We start from the raw sequence: 14107 nt of genomic DNA, 5'->3' as shown, positions 1-14107 counted from the left end.
TGCTGTGACACAGGTAAAATGACTGTCCCCCTTGGCAGGTGATGTTTCAGAGTGGAAAGAATGCCACTTATGGAGACAGGCCAAACTGGTTTCAAATTCTGGCTCTACCACGCATTAGCTCTGTGAGCTTGGTGTGTCCTTTTTTTTTTTTTTTCTTAATCTCTCTACTGTTGTACTACAGGATGTACTACACGGTGTGTTGAATCATCACGCACCTTTTCAATGATTTTGATGAGAATTAGAGGTAATCTGTGTAGCATGTCTAGTACCGAGGTTGTCACATTCTCATGATCCATGCCTTCTCTCACTCTCTTGTCTTGCAAAAGCAGTCATCTTCTGCCTAAACACTTACCACATTTTCCCCTGAATAATGCCTTTTTCAGAACTTGGCTCAGGCACAACCTACTCTAGGAAGCTTTTTCTAACCCAGAAGTCTGAGTGAGGGCATCTGTCTCCTATGCCAGTGGTTCTCACACTTAGTACACACTAGAATCATCTGAGGGGCTTAGAAAAACACAAATTGCTGGGCAGCACCCACAGAGTTTCTGGCTGAGTAGATGTAGAGTAGAGCCAAAAATCCGTATGTCTAAGTTCCCAGGTGAATCTGATGCTGCTGGTGAAGGAACCATATATTGAGAACACTTCTCTATGATCCTGTGACAACCTCAGCACTAATATTCACCCAAATGCATTTGGGTGATAAAGTCAGCCCTCTGTGTCCTTAGATTCAATCAATAGCAGATTGAAAATATTCAGAAAATAAAAATAACAATACAGCAATAAAGATAATACAAACAAAATACAACACAGTATAACAACTATTTATTTATTTATTTATTTATTTATTTATTTATTTATTGAGACGGAGTCTCGCTCTGTCGCCCAGGCTGGAGTGCAGTGGCCAGATCTCAGCTCACTGCAAGCTCCGCCTCCCGGGTTTATGCCATTCTCCTGCCTCAGCCTCCCGAGTAGCTGGGACTACAGGCGCCCACCACCTCGCCCGGCTAGTTTTTTGTATTTTTTTAGTAGAGACAGGGTTTCATCGTGTTAGCCAGGATGGTCTCTATCTCCGGACCTCGTGATCCACCCGTCTCGGCCTCCCAGAGTGCTGGGATTACAGGCTTGAGCCACTGCGCCCGGCCAACAACTATTTAAATAGCATTTACATTGTGTTAGGTATTATACATAATCTAGAGATTAAAGTATATGGGAGGATATGTGTAAGTTAAATGCAAAGACTATGCTATTTTATATCAGGAATCTGAGCATCATGAATTTTGCTATCTTGGGGGGTCCTGGAACCAATCACTTGTGAATATCTAGGGACAGCTGTACAAAATCCTTGTCAGGCCTCTGAGCCCAAGCCTGCACGTATACATCCAGATGGCCGAGGCAACTGAAGAACCACAAAAGAAGTGAAAATGGCTGATTCCCGCCTTAACTGATGACATTTGATGATTGTGATTTGTTCCTGCCCCACCCTAACTGACCAATTGACCTTGTGAAATTCCTACTTCTGGACAATGAATCTCAGAAGCTCCCCACTGAGCACCTTGTAACCCCCACCCCTGTCCACAAGAGAAAAACCCCCTTTGACTGCAATTTTCCACTACCCACCCAAATCCTATAAAACTGTCCCACCCTTATCTACCTTTGCTGACTCCTTTTTCAGACTCAGTCTGCCTGCACCCAGGTGATTAAAAAGCTTTATTGCTCACACAAAGTCTGTTTGGTGGTCTCTTCACACGGATGCACGTGACATTTGGTGCTGAAGACCCAGGACAGGGGGACTCCTTCAGGAGACCGGTCCCCTGTCCTCACCCTCACTCTGTAAGGAGATCCACCTATGACCTCAGGTTCTCAGGCCAGCCCAAGGAACATCTCACCAATTTCAAATCAGGTAAGTGGTCTTTTCACTACCTTCTCCAGTCTCTCTCGCTACCTTTCAATCTCCCTTTCCTTCCAATTCCAGCTGTTTTTCCTCTGTAGTAGAGACAAAGGAGACACATTTTATCTGTGGACACAAAACTCCGGTGTGGGTCACGGACTCGGGAAGACAGGCTTCCCTTGGTGTTTAATCACTGCGGGGACGCCTGCCTGATTATTCACCCACATTCCACTGGTGTCTGATCACCACAGGGATGCCTGCCTTGGTCATTCACCCACATTCCCTTGGTGGCAAGTCAATTGCAGGGATGCCTGCTTTGGCTGCTCACCCACATTACAGCCCAGGGCTGCTCACCACCCACTTCTCTGTGTCTCTACCTTTCACTTTACACTTACCTCCTTCACTATGGGCAAGCTTCCACCCTCCATTCCCCCTTCTTCTCCCTTAGCCTGTGTTCTCAAGAACTTAAAACCTCTTCATCTCACACCTGACCTAAAACCTAAATGCCTTCTTTTCTTCTGCAACACCGCTTGGCCCCAATACAAACTCAACAATGGTTCCAAATGGCCAGAAAACAGCACTTTTGATTTCTCCATCTTACAAGACCTGGATGATTTTTGTCGAAAAATGGGCAAATGGTCTGAGGTGCCTGATGTCCAGGCATTCTTTTACTCATCAGTCCCTCCCTAGTCTCTGCTCCCAGTGCAACTCATCCCAAATCTTTCTTCTTTCTCTCCTGTCTGTTCCTTCAGCCTCCACCCCAAGCTCTGAGTCCTTTGAATCCTCCTCTTCTACGGACCCATCTGACCTCTCCCCTCCTCCTCAGGCTGCTCCTCACCAGGCTGAGTCAGGTCCCAATTCTTCCTCAGCCTCCGCTCCCCCACCCTATAATCCTTCTATCACCTCCCCTCCTCACACCCAGTCTGGCTTACAGTTTCGTTCCACGACTAGCCCTCCCCCACCTGCCCAACAATTTCCTCTTACAGAGGTGGCTGGGGCTCAAGGCATAGTCAAGGTTAACCCTCCTTTTTTTTAATCTGACCTCCCCCAAATCAGTTAGTGTTTAGGCTCTTTTTCACCAAATATAAAACCCCAGCCCAGTTCATGGCCTGTTTTGCAGCAACCCTTAGACACTTTACTGCCCTAGACCCAGAGGGGCCAGAAGGCCGTCCTATTCTCAATATGCATTTTATTACCCAACCCACTCCCAACATTAGAAAAAGCTCCAAAAATTAGATTCCGGCCCTCAAACCCCACAACAGGACTTAACCTCGCCATCAAGGTGTACAATAATAGAGAGAGCCAAGCAACAGTCTGTTTCTGAGTTGCAATTACTTGCCTCCACTGTAAGAGAAACCCCAGCCACATTTCCAGTACACAAGAACTTCAAAACACCTAAACCACAGTGGCCAGGCGTTCCTCCAGGACCTTCTCCCCCAGGATCTTGCTTCAAGTGCCAGAAATATGGCCACTGGACCAAGGAATGCCCACAGTCCAGGATTCCTCCTAAGCTGTGTTCCATCTGTGCAGGAACCCACTGGAAATTGGACTGTCCAACTTGCCTGGCAGCCACTCCCAGAGCCCCTGGAACTCTGGCCCAAGACTCTCTGACTGACTCCTTCTCAGATCTTCTCAGCTTAGCAGCTGAAGATTGACACAGCCCGATCACCTCGGAAGCCTCCTGGACCATCACAGACGCTTTAGGTAACTCTTACAGTGGAAGGTAAGTCCGTACTCTTCTTAATCAATACGGAGGCTAACCACTCCACATTACCTTCTTTCCAAGGGCCAGTTTACCTTGCCCCCATAACTGTTGTGGGTATTGATGGCCAGGCTGCTAGACCTCTTAAAACTCCCCCAGTCTGGTGTCAACTTGGAAAACATTCTTTAATGCATTCTTTTTTAGTTATCCCCACCTGCCCAGTTCCCTTATTAGGTCGAGACATTTTAACTAAATTATCTGCTTCTCTGACTATTCCTGGGCTACAGCCACATCTCATTGCCACCCTTTCCCCTGTTCAAAACCTCCTTCACGACTTCCTCTTGTATCCCCCTACCTTAACACACAAGTATGGGACACCTCTACTCCCTCCCTAGCAACCGATCACACGCCCATTACTATCCCATTAAAGCCTAATCACCCTTACCCTGCTCAACACCAGTATGCCATCCCACAACAGGCTTTGAGAGGACTAAAGCCTGCCCAGGATCTTCACCTTATCGACGAAATTGTTTTGCCTATCCACCACATGGTGCCAAACCCATATACTCTCCTATCCTCAATACCTCCCTCCACAACCCATTATTCTGTTCTGGATTTCAAAGATGCTTTCTTTACTATTCCTTTACACCCTTCATCCCAGCCTCTCTTCGCTTTCATTTGGACTGAACGTGACACCCATCAGTCTCAGCAACTTACCTGGGCTGTACTGCTGAAGGCTTCAGGGACAGCCTCCATTACTTCAGTCAAGCCCTTTTTCATACTTTACTTTCTGTCCATCTGCTTCTCACTTTATTCAATATTTTGACGACCTTCTACTTTATAGCCCCTCCTACAAATCTTCCTAACAGGAACCCTCCTATTCCTCCAACATCTATTCTCAAAAGGATATTGCAACTCCCCCGCCAAAGCCCAAATTTCTTCCTCATCCATTACCTATCTCAGCATAATTCTTCATAGAAACATACATGCTCTCCCTGCTGATTGTGTCTGGCTAATCTCCCAAACCCCAGCCCCTTCTACAAAGCAACAACTCCTTTCCTTCCTAGGCATAGTTAGGTACTTTCGTCTTTGGATATCTGGTTTTGCCATCCTGACTAAACCATTATATAAACTCACAAAAGGAAACCCAGCTGACCCCATAGATCCTAAATCCTTTCCTCACTCCTCTTTCTCTTCCTTAAAAACAGCCCTAAAAGCTGCTCCCACGCTAGTTCTCCCTAACTCATCCCAACCCTTTTCATTACACGCAGCCAAAGTACAGGGCTGTGTGGCTGGAATTCTTACACAAGAGCCGGGACTGTGCCCTGTAACCTTTCTGTCCAAACAACTTGACCTCACAGTTCTGAGCTGGCCCTCATATCTGTATGCAGTGGCAGCTGCCACTTAAATACTTTTAGAGGCCCTCAAAATCACAAGCTATGCTCCACTTACAATCTACAGTTCCTATAACTTTCAAAATCTATTTTCCTCCTCACACCTGATGCGTATACATTCTGCCCCCCCAGTTCCTTCAACTGTACTCACTATTTGTTGAATCTCCTACAGTTACCATTGTTTCTGGCCTGGACTTCAATCTGGCCTCTCACATTATTCCTGATACCACACCTGACCCCCATGACTGTATCTCTCTGATCCACTTGGTATTCACTCCATTTCCCCATATTTCCTTCTTTCCTGTTCCTCACCCTTATCACGCTTGATTTATTGATGGCAGTTCCACCAGGCCTAATCACCACTCACCAGCAAAGGCAGGCTATTCTATAGTATCTTCCACACCTACCATTTAGGCTACTGCTCTGCCCCCCTCCACTACCTCTCAGCAAGCTGAACTCATTGCCTTAACTCAGGCCCTCACTCTTGCAAAGGGACTACACATCAATATTTATACTGACTCTAAATATGCCTTCCATATCCTGCACCACCATGCTGTTATATGGGCAGAAAGAGGTTTCCTCACTACACAAGGATCTTCCATCATTAATGCCTCTTTAATAAAAACTCTTCTCAAGGCTGCTTTACTTCCAAAAGAAGCTGGAGTCCTTCACTGCAAAGGCCATCAAAAGGCCTCAGACCCCATTGTTCAAGGCAACAATTATGCTGATAAGACAGCTAAAGAAGCAGCCGGTATTCCTACTTATGTCCCTCACGGCCAGTTTTTCTCCTTCTCATCAGTCACTCCTACTTACTCTCTCACTGAAGTTTCCACCTATCAATCCCTCCCCACTCAAGGCAAATGGTTCCTGGACCAAGAAAAATTCGTCCTTCCAGCCTTACAGGCTCATTCCATTCTATTGTCCTTTCATAACCTCTTCCATGTAGGTTACAAGCCACTAGCCCACCTCTTAAAACCTCTCATTTCCTTTCCATCGTGGAAATCTATCCTCAAGGAAATTACTTCTCAGTGTTCCATTTGCTATTCTACCACTCCTGAGGAATTTCTCAGGCCCCCTCCCTTCCCTACACATCAAACTCAGGGGTTTGCCCCTGCCCAGGACTGGCAAATTGACTTTACCCACATGCCCCAAGTCAGGAAACTAAAATACCTCTTGGTTGGGGTAGACACTTTCACTGGATGGGTAGAGGCCTTTCCCTCAGGGTCTAAGAAGGCCACCGTGGTCATCTCCTCCTTTCTGTAGACATAATTTCTCGATTTAGCCTCCCCCTCTATCTAGTTGTTCCATCAATGCCCATTACAACCTCTAATGGCTGCTGCCCTAGCTGGATCCCTAGTGTTAGACATCAGTTCTAAATTTCTTTTCAAAGAATCACTATGTCAGTAGGTTCAATTCTTTGCCTTCTACTTTTAAACTTAACTTCCTCATAAAGCAACCTTTTTCGATTACCTGCTCCACCCTGACTCATTTCAATGACCTGCTCCACCCTCACTCATTCTGATTACCTGCTCCACCCTGACTCATTCTGATTATTTGCTCTGTCCTGACTCATTCTGATTACCTGCTCTGTAACCATTTTTCCCACCAAACTACTCACCCCGTCACTCTCTTTAAATTAGTCAGTCGAAATTAGTTTAGCCTGTAAAGTCTAACCCCAGCCAATAGGGGAACGACACAGCAGCAGGGGCCACAGTGCATCAGGGATAAGAACCCCTTCCCCTCCTTTGTCCGAGTGTGTGCTCACCATTGCTCCATCTGTAAGGGCACACCCTTCTATAGAAGTACCTTGCCTTGCTGAGAATTAAAAAGAAAATTTTATATTTGAGTGCTATTTCTTTTGCAGCACAGAAACTTTATCTGTAAGTCTGGGTACAAGACACCTCTTTTAGTACTCCTCATCTTTTCACTTTGCATTTCCAGTTTTGCCTTGTACAAGGTCTCTTCTTCCTCTGTGGCTCGTCTACCTACATGTGTCTACCTGCTAATTGGACAGGCACATGCACACTAGCTTTCCTTACTGCCAAAATTCAATTTGCAAATAGGACCGAACAGCTTCCTCTTCCCCTCATGATGCCAATATTTCACCACTATTTTGTTTTATTTTTCTTACTAATATAAGAAGACAGGAATAGGCCTCGACTTACTGCTGAAAAAGGAGAATTCTGTATATTTTTAGATGAAAAGTGTTGTTTTTACCTAAATCAATCTGGCCTGGTATATGACAACATAAAAAAACTCAAGGATAGAGTCCAAAAACTCGCCAACCAAGCAAATAATTATGCTGAACCCCCTTGGACCCTCTCTAACTGGATGTCCTGGGTCCTCCCAATTCTTAGTCCTTTAATACCTCTTTTTCTCCTTCTCTTATTCAGACCTTGTGTCTTCTGTTTAGTTTCTCAACTCATACAAAACCACATCCAGGCCATCACCAATCATTCTATATGACAAATCCTCCTTCTAACAACCCCACAATATCACCCCTTCCCCCAAAATATTTCTTCAATTTAATCTCTCCCACTCTAAGTTCCCACGCCGCCCCTAATCCCACTCAAAGCAGCCCGGAGAAACAACCACCAAAAATTTTCACCACCCCAATAATTCACCACTATTTTGTTTTGTTTTTCTTATGTATATAAGAAGACAGGAATGTCAGGCCTCTGAGCCCAAGCCTGCACCTATACATCCAGATGGACTGAGGCAACTGAAGAACCACAAAAGAAGTAAAAATGGCTGGTTCCTGCCTTAACTGATGACATTCCACCACTGTGGTTTGTTCCTGCCCCGCCCTAACTGATCAATTGACCTTGTGAAATTCTTTATCCTGGACAATGAATCTCGGAAGCTCCCCACTGAGCACCCCACTTGTAACCCCCACTCCTGTCCATAAGAGAAAAACCCCCTTTGACCACAATTTTCCACTACCCACCCAAATCCTATAAAACTGCTCCACCCCTATCTCCCTTTGCTGACTCCTTTTTTGTACTCAGTCTGCCTGCACCCAGGTGATTAAAAAGCTTTATTGCTCACATAAAGCCTGTTTGGTGGACTCTTCACATGGACGCGTTTGACATTCCTTAGGTATCTTTTTAATCTCCCTCATCTAACACAGTGTCTGGCACTCAGAATCACTCAATATATGATTGCAGAATAAGAGATGAGTTAGAAACATAGTTAAAAGCAGAAAGAAATGGAACTGGAGCCCAAGACTATAAAGCTTCAGTTCTTCCCAGGATGTCTTTTCTGAATGAACAGGTGAATATAATGAAGGTACACGTTTTATTATCAGTTGATTCTCATGCCCAGAAAAGCATTGATACCACATTCTTATGAGCTCAGAGAGAAAACTTGTTCTTGGTGTGTCTCCAAGGTACCAGAGGTCAGTGTGGCCACCAGAAGTGACCCATCTAACAGTGAGCACAGGGCTTCATTGTGAGCCTCTGAGGACAGGCTGCTCATCAACTTCTGCATTTATAAAGCACTTGACTGCCCTGAAGAGGAGCTATTTGTTACACAAAGTCATCTGAAAGAAAAGGGTTATGTTCTTAAAATAACTTTATTAGAGCCTATTTAGTAAATGACTTTCTAATGGTTAGAAAGTGTCTAGCAGATTGCAGTAAGGTGAGAAGGATGTCGCTATTTATATACTCAAGATTCTTCTTTCTAAGAGAAAAATGGAGTACAAAACAATATTTATAGCCCATTAGTCTAGGGTTTTTCTTCAACTGATAACTTTCACACACATTCAGAAGACATGGCAACCTATTGCTTATATCTAAATTCCAAGCAGCTATACTGTCAGCATTCTATCTACTTTTTCTTTCACTTTATTGTTTTTCTTTCTCTCTCATTCACTCATACACACACACACAAACACATAAACCACATTTACATTTGTGTACCACGTTCACATATACATAAACTCAACTTTATGGAGCATGACATTTAAAAAATATAGTATTTGATATGAAATTAGTTACTTCTGATTTATGTTGATATAAATACAATATATCAATACAATATATAACCTGCAGCCTAGACGGAACATAAAGAAAAATGGAAAAGCTAAAATATGGGACATGCATTCAATAACTTGGATATGGACAGCAATTCATAACCATTCATTCTGCTAATATCTTTTGAGCACCACATGTCATGAACTTTACTAAATCACGAGACCCAATACTGAGCAGAAGAGAGTGAGGAAACTCAGACCAACAAGGTAACCAAATACTTACCTTGTTCGTTGATTCTCTGCTAACATTTTAAGATACAAAACTAAACCTTTATTTTGTTTTTATTTTCTGTGTCACATTAAAGACACCAAATATAGTTACTGTAAGTCCTTCTTTGTATTAGTGTTATTATTATAAAGAAGAAATTAATTGATAGATACCATTTTATAATGAAAGATTCATGGGCAAGTGCATGGGAGTAGCTTAGACTATCACTAACATTTGATAACACATAAGTATGTTATTTGCTCTGTTAGAAAGGAAACGCAAATGATGCGATTAAAGTATTAAAAGAAATGTATACATAAAGACAAAAACATGCAAGGGAATGACTAAAACGATACAGAATGCAGGATGTTTGAAAGAGGTATTCAATGCAAGATTACTTAAATCTTACCTTAAAATTTTGTATAGAATTTGCAAAAGATGGGAAACCTGGAAGTATTTCCTAACAATACGAAAAGATAATATATAGAAATATAATATAAATCAGGGTCAAAAATTATTTAGAAAACAAGAAGAAAAATAAATGGAGAGGCATCTGCCTTTAGAGAAATAGGTGATCATTTCAAGGGTATAATTACTTTAAGACATTTTCATAGCTTTTGAAAATACAAAAATATTCAACTCCAATAAGACAACATCGTTTTCTAGAAAATGACATTTTTATTTTAACTTGAAATAATCATATGTAGCTATATATTTTGTAAACATGTCTCAAAACAACAGTAAATATTTTAGAAGGTGAACTATGTAAAGAAGAGGTATATGAACTCATATTACTTTCCCTGTAAATATACACAGCACACATGTTTCTTTGTCCTCATAAGAATTAAGCCTGTGTTGTGCTTCTTAGGGCAGTCAGGAATGTGTGTGGCAATGGAAGAACGGATGGGTGAAAAAATTAATGAAAGTTTAGAAGGTGAATGAGATAAGTCAATAGGCCTATATTGTTTATTTACGACTGAGTGCTAATTATTCAAGAAATATCTTAAGGGGGAAGTTTATCAGTTTTATTGGATGAGATTAAAAAAAACATGGTGATGTCGATTTTCAGTAAGAAAATCATATTTAAAATGGTAGCCATAAAATATTTAATTCAAATAAAATCACAAAGGGGATATATAAATCAAATACACACAAAAATGAAAGCCTGATAGATATGTTCATGCCAAGAAATTTTTTTTTATTTAATGAATTAAGAGAGTAAGAACTGAGTGACAAATACTGAGTACTTTGAGGTGGGGGCTCAAAACTAATATGCATAGTTTACAAAATATTAAAGGTTCACTAGACAGAATTAGGTGACCATTAACTGTGTTAAACAAATATAAACCCTACATCATAACAAAAAATACATTATTCGAAATATTCAATTTTAGATGCTTATGCACTACATGACAAATGCCACTAAACAAGGGCAAAGCTTCCAATAACTTTTCCTCAAAAATAATTTTTGAGATAAGCCTGAATAAATCATATGCATCCTCTTTTTAGGAAAGGGATAGAGGGAATTTTTTTAATGACCAGAATTTATTTTTTAGATGATTAAAGTAACCTCTGAAAATAATAAAGCCTCTTCAGTAAAGTATATTAAAAAGCTTATATGAATAGATTGTGTGTTTCAAATCTCTGAGAATTTTTGCATTAAACTCCTGCTCATGAGCATTAAGTAAAGCATCTCCTTTTGTGTTTTTAGATGTTTCCAGCCACAAAGTTTACTAATCTGGAGAGATGATTAATGTCAGAGACTCTAAAACGGTAAAACCACAGACACCAAATTAGATATAAATCCATCTGGGTAATATAAGGACTTCACATATAAAAACCAGATGGAAGTTTGCATGGATTTTCTCTGTGCTATATGAGGTAAGTCTAATGTGTTTTCTTACAGAGTTTCTTACTCACACAACAATATTGTCAAAATCCAGCAAGCCCCAGATGACTCCAAAATTTTTGCATCAATCCATGCCAGCATTTGCACATGGAGTCTTTGCTTTAGCCGTTTGTGGTGCTTTTTAGAAACAATTACTTTACTAGTAATAACTATAGATAAGTCACTCTGGTGGCCAATGTTTGTGCTCCAATCCTGACAAGGAACAAAAGAGGTTTCCTGAACTTACTGTTTTTAAGAAGCTAACATAGTTCTATCAAATGCCAGATTAATTTCATCTAAGAGACCTAGGAAACAGGAGTTACCTCTGTTTTGCTTATTCTTTTATGAAGTCACTGATTTCTAACTATTGGCATAATGTCTACTTGGAAGCTTTTGGTTATGCTCCTTGGCCTTATTCTTCTTTATGTATGCTTATAAGTCTATTTAGAAAACATATTTTACATTTTTTGGTTTTCTTATTACTCTTCATTTTCATTTCAAACTGCTCTGAAAACTCCAGTTGAGACCTGAACAATGAAGACAGACAGGTTTTCACTCATCTTGAAAATTCCATTTATTTTTTTCCTGATGTCATTTACCTTATAATTATTTGTTTTAGGAGGAAAGGAGAAAGGAAGAAGAGGAGCACCTTCTAGTTAAATTAAAGTTCAGCAGTGAATCCACCTGTCTATATAATTAAAAATAGAATACAACACTACTTCAAAAATATTAAAAGAATGGTCATATCCATTGCTAATAAACAGGAAAGCAGGCAGTCTGGTGTCTTGGCTGGAGTGTAAAATAGGACTAACTTTCTACAAGGCAATTCGAAAAACATTTTTAAAAGCATTAAAATTTTGTATGCCCTTTAGTCTGGGAATTCCACTTCTAAAGAAGAATCTTAGCCAGGCGTGGTGACTCGTGCCTGTGATCCCAGCACTTTGGGAGGCAGAGGCAGGAAGATCACTTGAGGTCAGGAGTTTGAGACTAGCCTGGCCAACACGTGAAACCCAGTCTCTACTAGAAATAGAAAAAGTTAGCTAGGCGTGGTGGTGTGCATCTGAAATCCCAGCTACTCAGCAGGCTGAGACAGGAGAATTGTTTGAACCTGGCAGGCAGAGGTTGCAGAGAGCCAAGATTGCACTACTGCACTCCAGCCTGGGCGAAAGAGCAAGACTCCATCTCAAAAAAAAAAAAAAAAAAAGAAAAGAGAGCAAGAGAATCTTAGAACAATGTTTTATTACAAGATTGTTCATAAAAGCACTGCTTATAACAACAAAAATTACAAATTAAAGCTAGTAAGATTGGGTAATAAATTACTGTACATACATATGATGACCTGCAGAATTCTTTATAATGTCCATGGAAGAAGAAAATTATAAAATTGTATGGATACTATAATTCTATTTTTATTAAAATATTATATGTATCTTCCATATACATATGCAAATGTTGGAAATTAACATCAACATATTAATTTTTTCTAGTATAGGTTCTCTCTAGAAGGTCAAATACAATTTTTTCCTTTTCCTTTTTTTCCTGATTTAAAAAATTTATGACAATTAACATGTAATTTGAGCAGCATGAAAAATGTTAATGTTATTTAAATTATTTAAAGCCTGAAAAATCTAACCACAGTGAATAATTAGAACTTTTACAAATTGTGCCTTACTTCCCATATGTTCGCTGTCAATAGATATATTAAAATTCAAAAGTCAAAATTAGATTTTATCAGATCAACCAGAGCGAGGGGATTCAAGATCTAGATGTTCAAATGTATGACAGAAATACGATTACTTCAATTCTCAGATCACTAAAATGGAGTTCTCAACACTGCTATCTTTTCTCAATTTGAGTGTATCAGCATCACATAGTCTTACATTTATTATCAGCAATGCTTTCTCTAACATATTCAACATGCAAACCAGAAAAACCTTTTCCTTTAATAATCGCCCCATTTGGTGGTATCTTTTTTAAATCAGTTGCTCTCATATTAAAATGCATTCAAATTTAATTTTTTGAGAACAGCATACTCAAAAATCTGAGTCACCGTCATTGCATATACTAGCAATACTTGAAGAAAGCAAATACCTACATCATCCTCTTGCCCATCAGTGCCTGCATTGTGGATGTCAGGATAATGTTTCAGAAACTGGGCTACATAGGTCATAATAGACTTCTCATCTGGTTTATCCACATCAACATCTGAAAAAACAAAAAATGAAATGTGAATAAATTAATTAGCATTCATTGGATTTTAATAATACAAGCTTTAATATCTAGCTATCATACCAAAAACACTAAACGCAGAAGGAAAACAGAAGCGCTATTTAGAATTTTGGAGTGGGAGGAGGGTAAATCAAATTTAGTCTGGACATTACATGATGGAAATTATATTACTCAGAAAGATGATACATTTTAACAAACGGCATTTAAGAAAGTAGCATATATGTCATTTAAATAAGACATACAGTATCTCATGAGACAGTATTTCACAAATACGAGATACTGTATGGTTACTCAAACATTCTGTCTAGTTAACTGAACATAAATAATATGTAAATTTTAGAACTGGCATAAATGGGTAGTACAAAAATGCTTACAAGTGTGACACTGAATGACAGTTCATATACTATATATGGCCAAATATAGACAAGTCTCTTCTCTGCCCCCACAAATTTTACTTTAGAAGAAAGGGAGATGCCTTATATTCCATTTCCTGGGCAGCCTCTTTGTGGAGCATTCTCTCCAAATTACAGTGCTTTGAGCAATCAAGCACTCTTCGAGGGAAACTGCCTGAGAAGGCCGCAATCACCATGATTTTGAAGCTTATAGATATTTATCCAATACAAACGGTAAAAATCAGGCAAATAGATTTATACAGAGTTAGTAATTATACATGGAAGTAAGAATGCATAAGTAAAAAATGCTGTAAACAAGTCTTTTAAATATCAATTTTAAAGGCAGAAAATGATTATGTCTTCAGAGCAATTT

At 40.1% G+C, this 14107-nt stretch overlaps 1 protein-coding gene across 17 annotated transcripts in view; it reads right to left on the bottom strand.

The window, feature by feature from the left end:
- SYNE1 (spectrin repeat containing nuclear envelope protein 1) overlaps nucleotides 1–14107 on the bottom strand; it is a 530910-nt gene that overhangs the window by 376486 nt on the left and 140317 nt on the right. For 15 of the 17 annotated variants that reach the window (XM_050786838.1, XM_050786854.1, XM_050786847.1 and 12 more), the window contains 2 exons: nucleotides 13209–13318; nucleotides 9635–9685 (listed from right to left, as the gene is read on the bottom strand). In XM_050786838.1, coding sequence (XP_050642795.1) covers nucleotides 9635–9685; nucleotides 13209–13318 — 161 coding nt within the window. The remainder of the gene's footprint in view (nucleotides 1–9634; nucleotides 9686–13208; nucleotides 13319–14107) is intronic. The other 2 variants (XM_050786846.1, XM_050786848.1) reach the window with 1 other exon arrangement.

This window comes from Macaca thibetana, chromosome 4, assembly GCF_024542745.1.
Source record: "Macaca thibetana thibetana isolate TM-01 chromosome 4, ASM2454274v1, whole genome shotgun sequence".
NCBI classification, from domain to species: domain Eukaryota; kingdom Metazoa; phylum Chordata; class Mammalia; order Primates; family Cercopithecidae; genus Macaca; species Macaca thibetana.
Note: the sequence above shows the minus strand (reverse complement) of the source record. Positions and strands in the feature narration are given on the sequence as shown.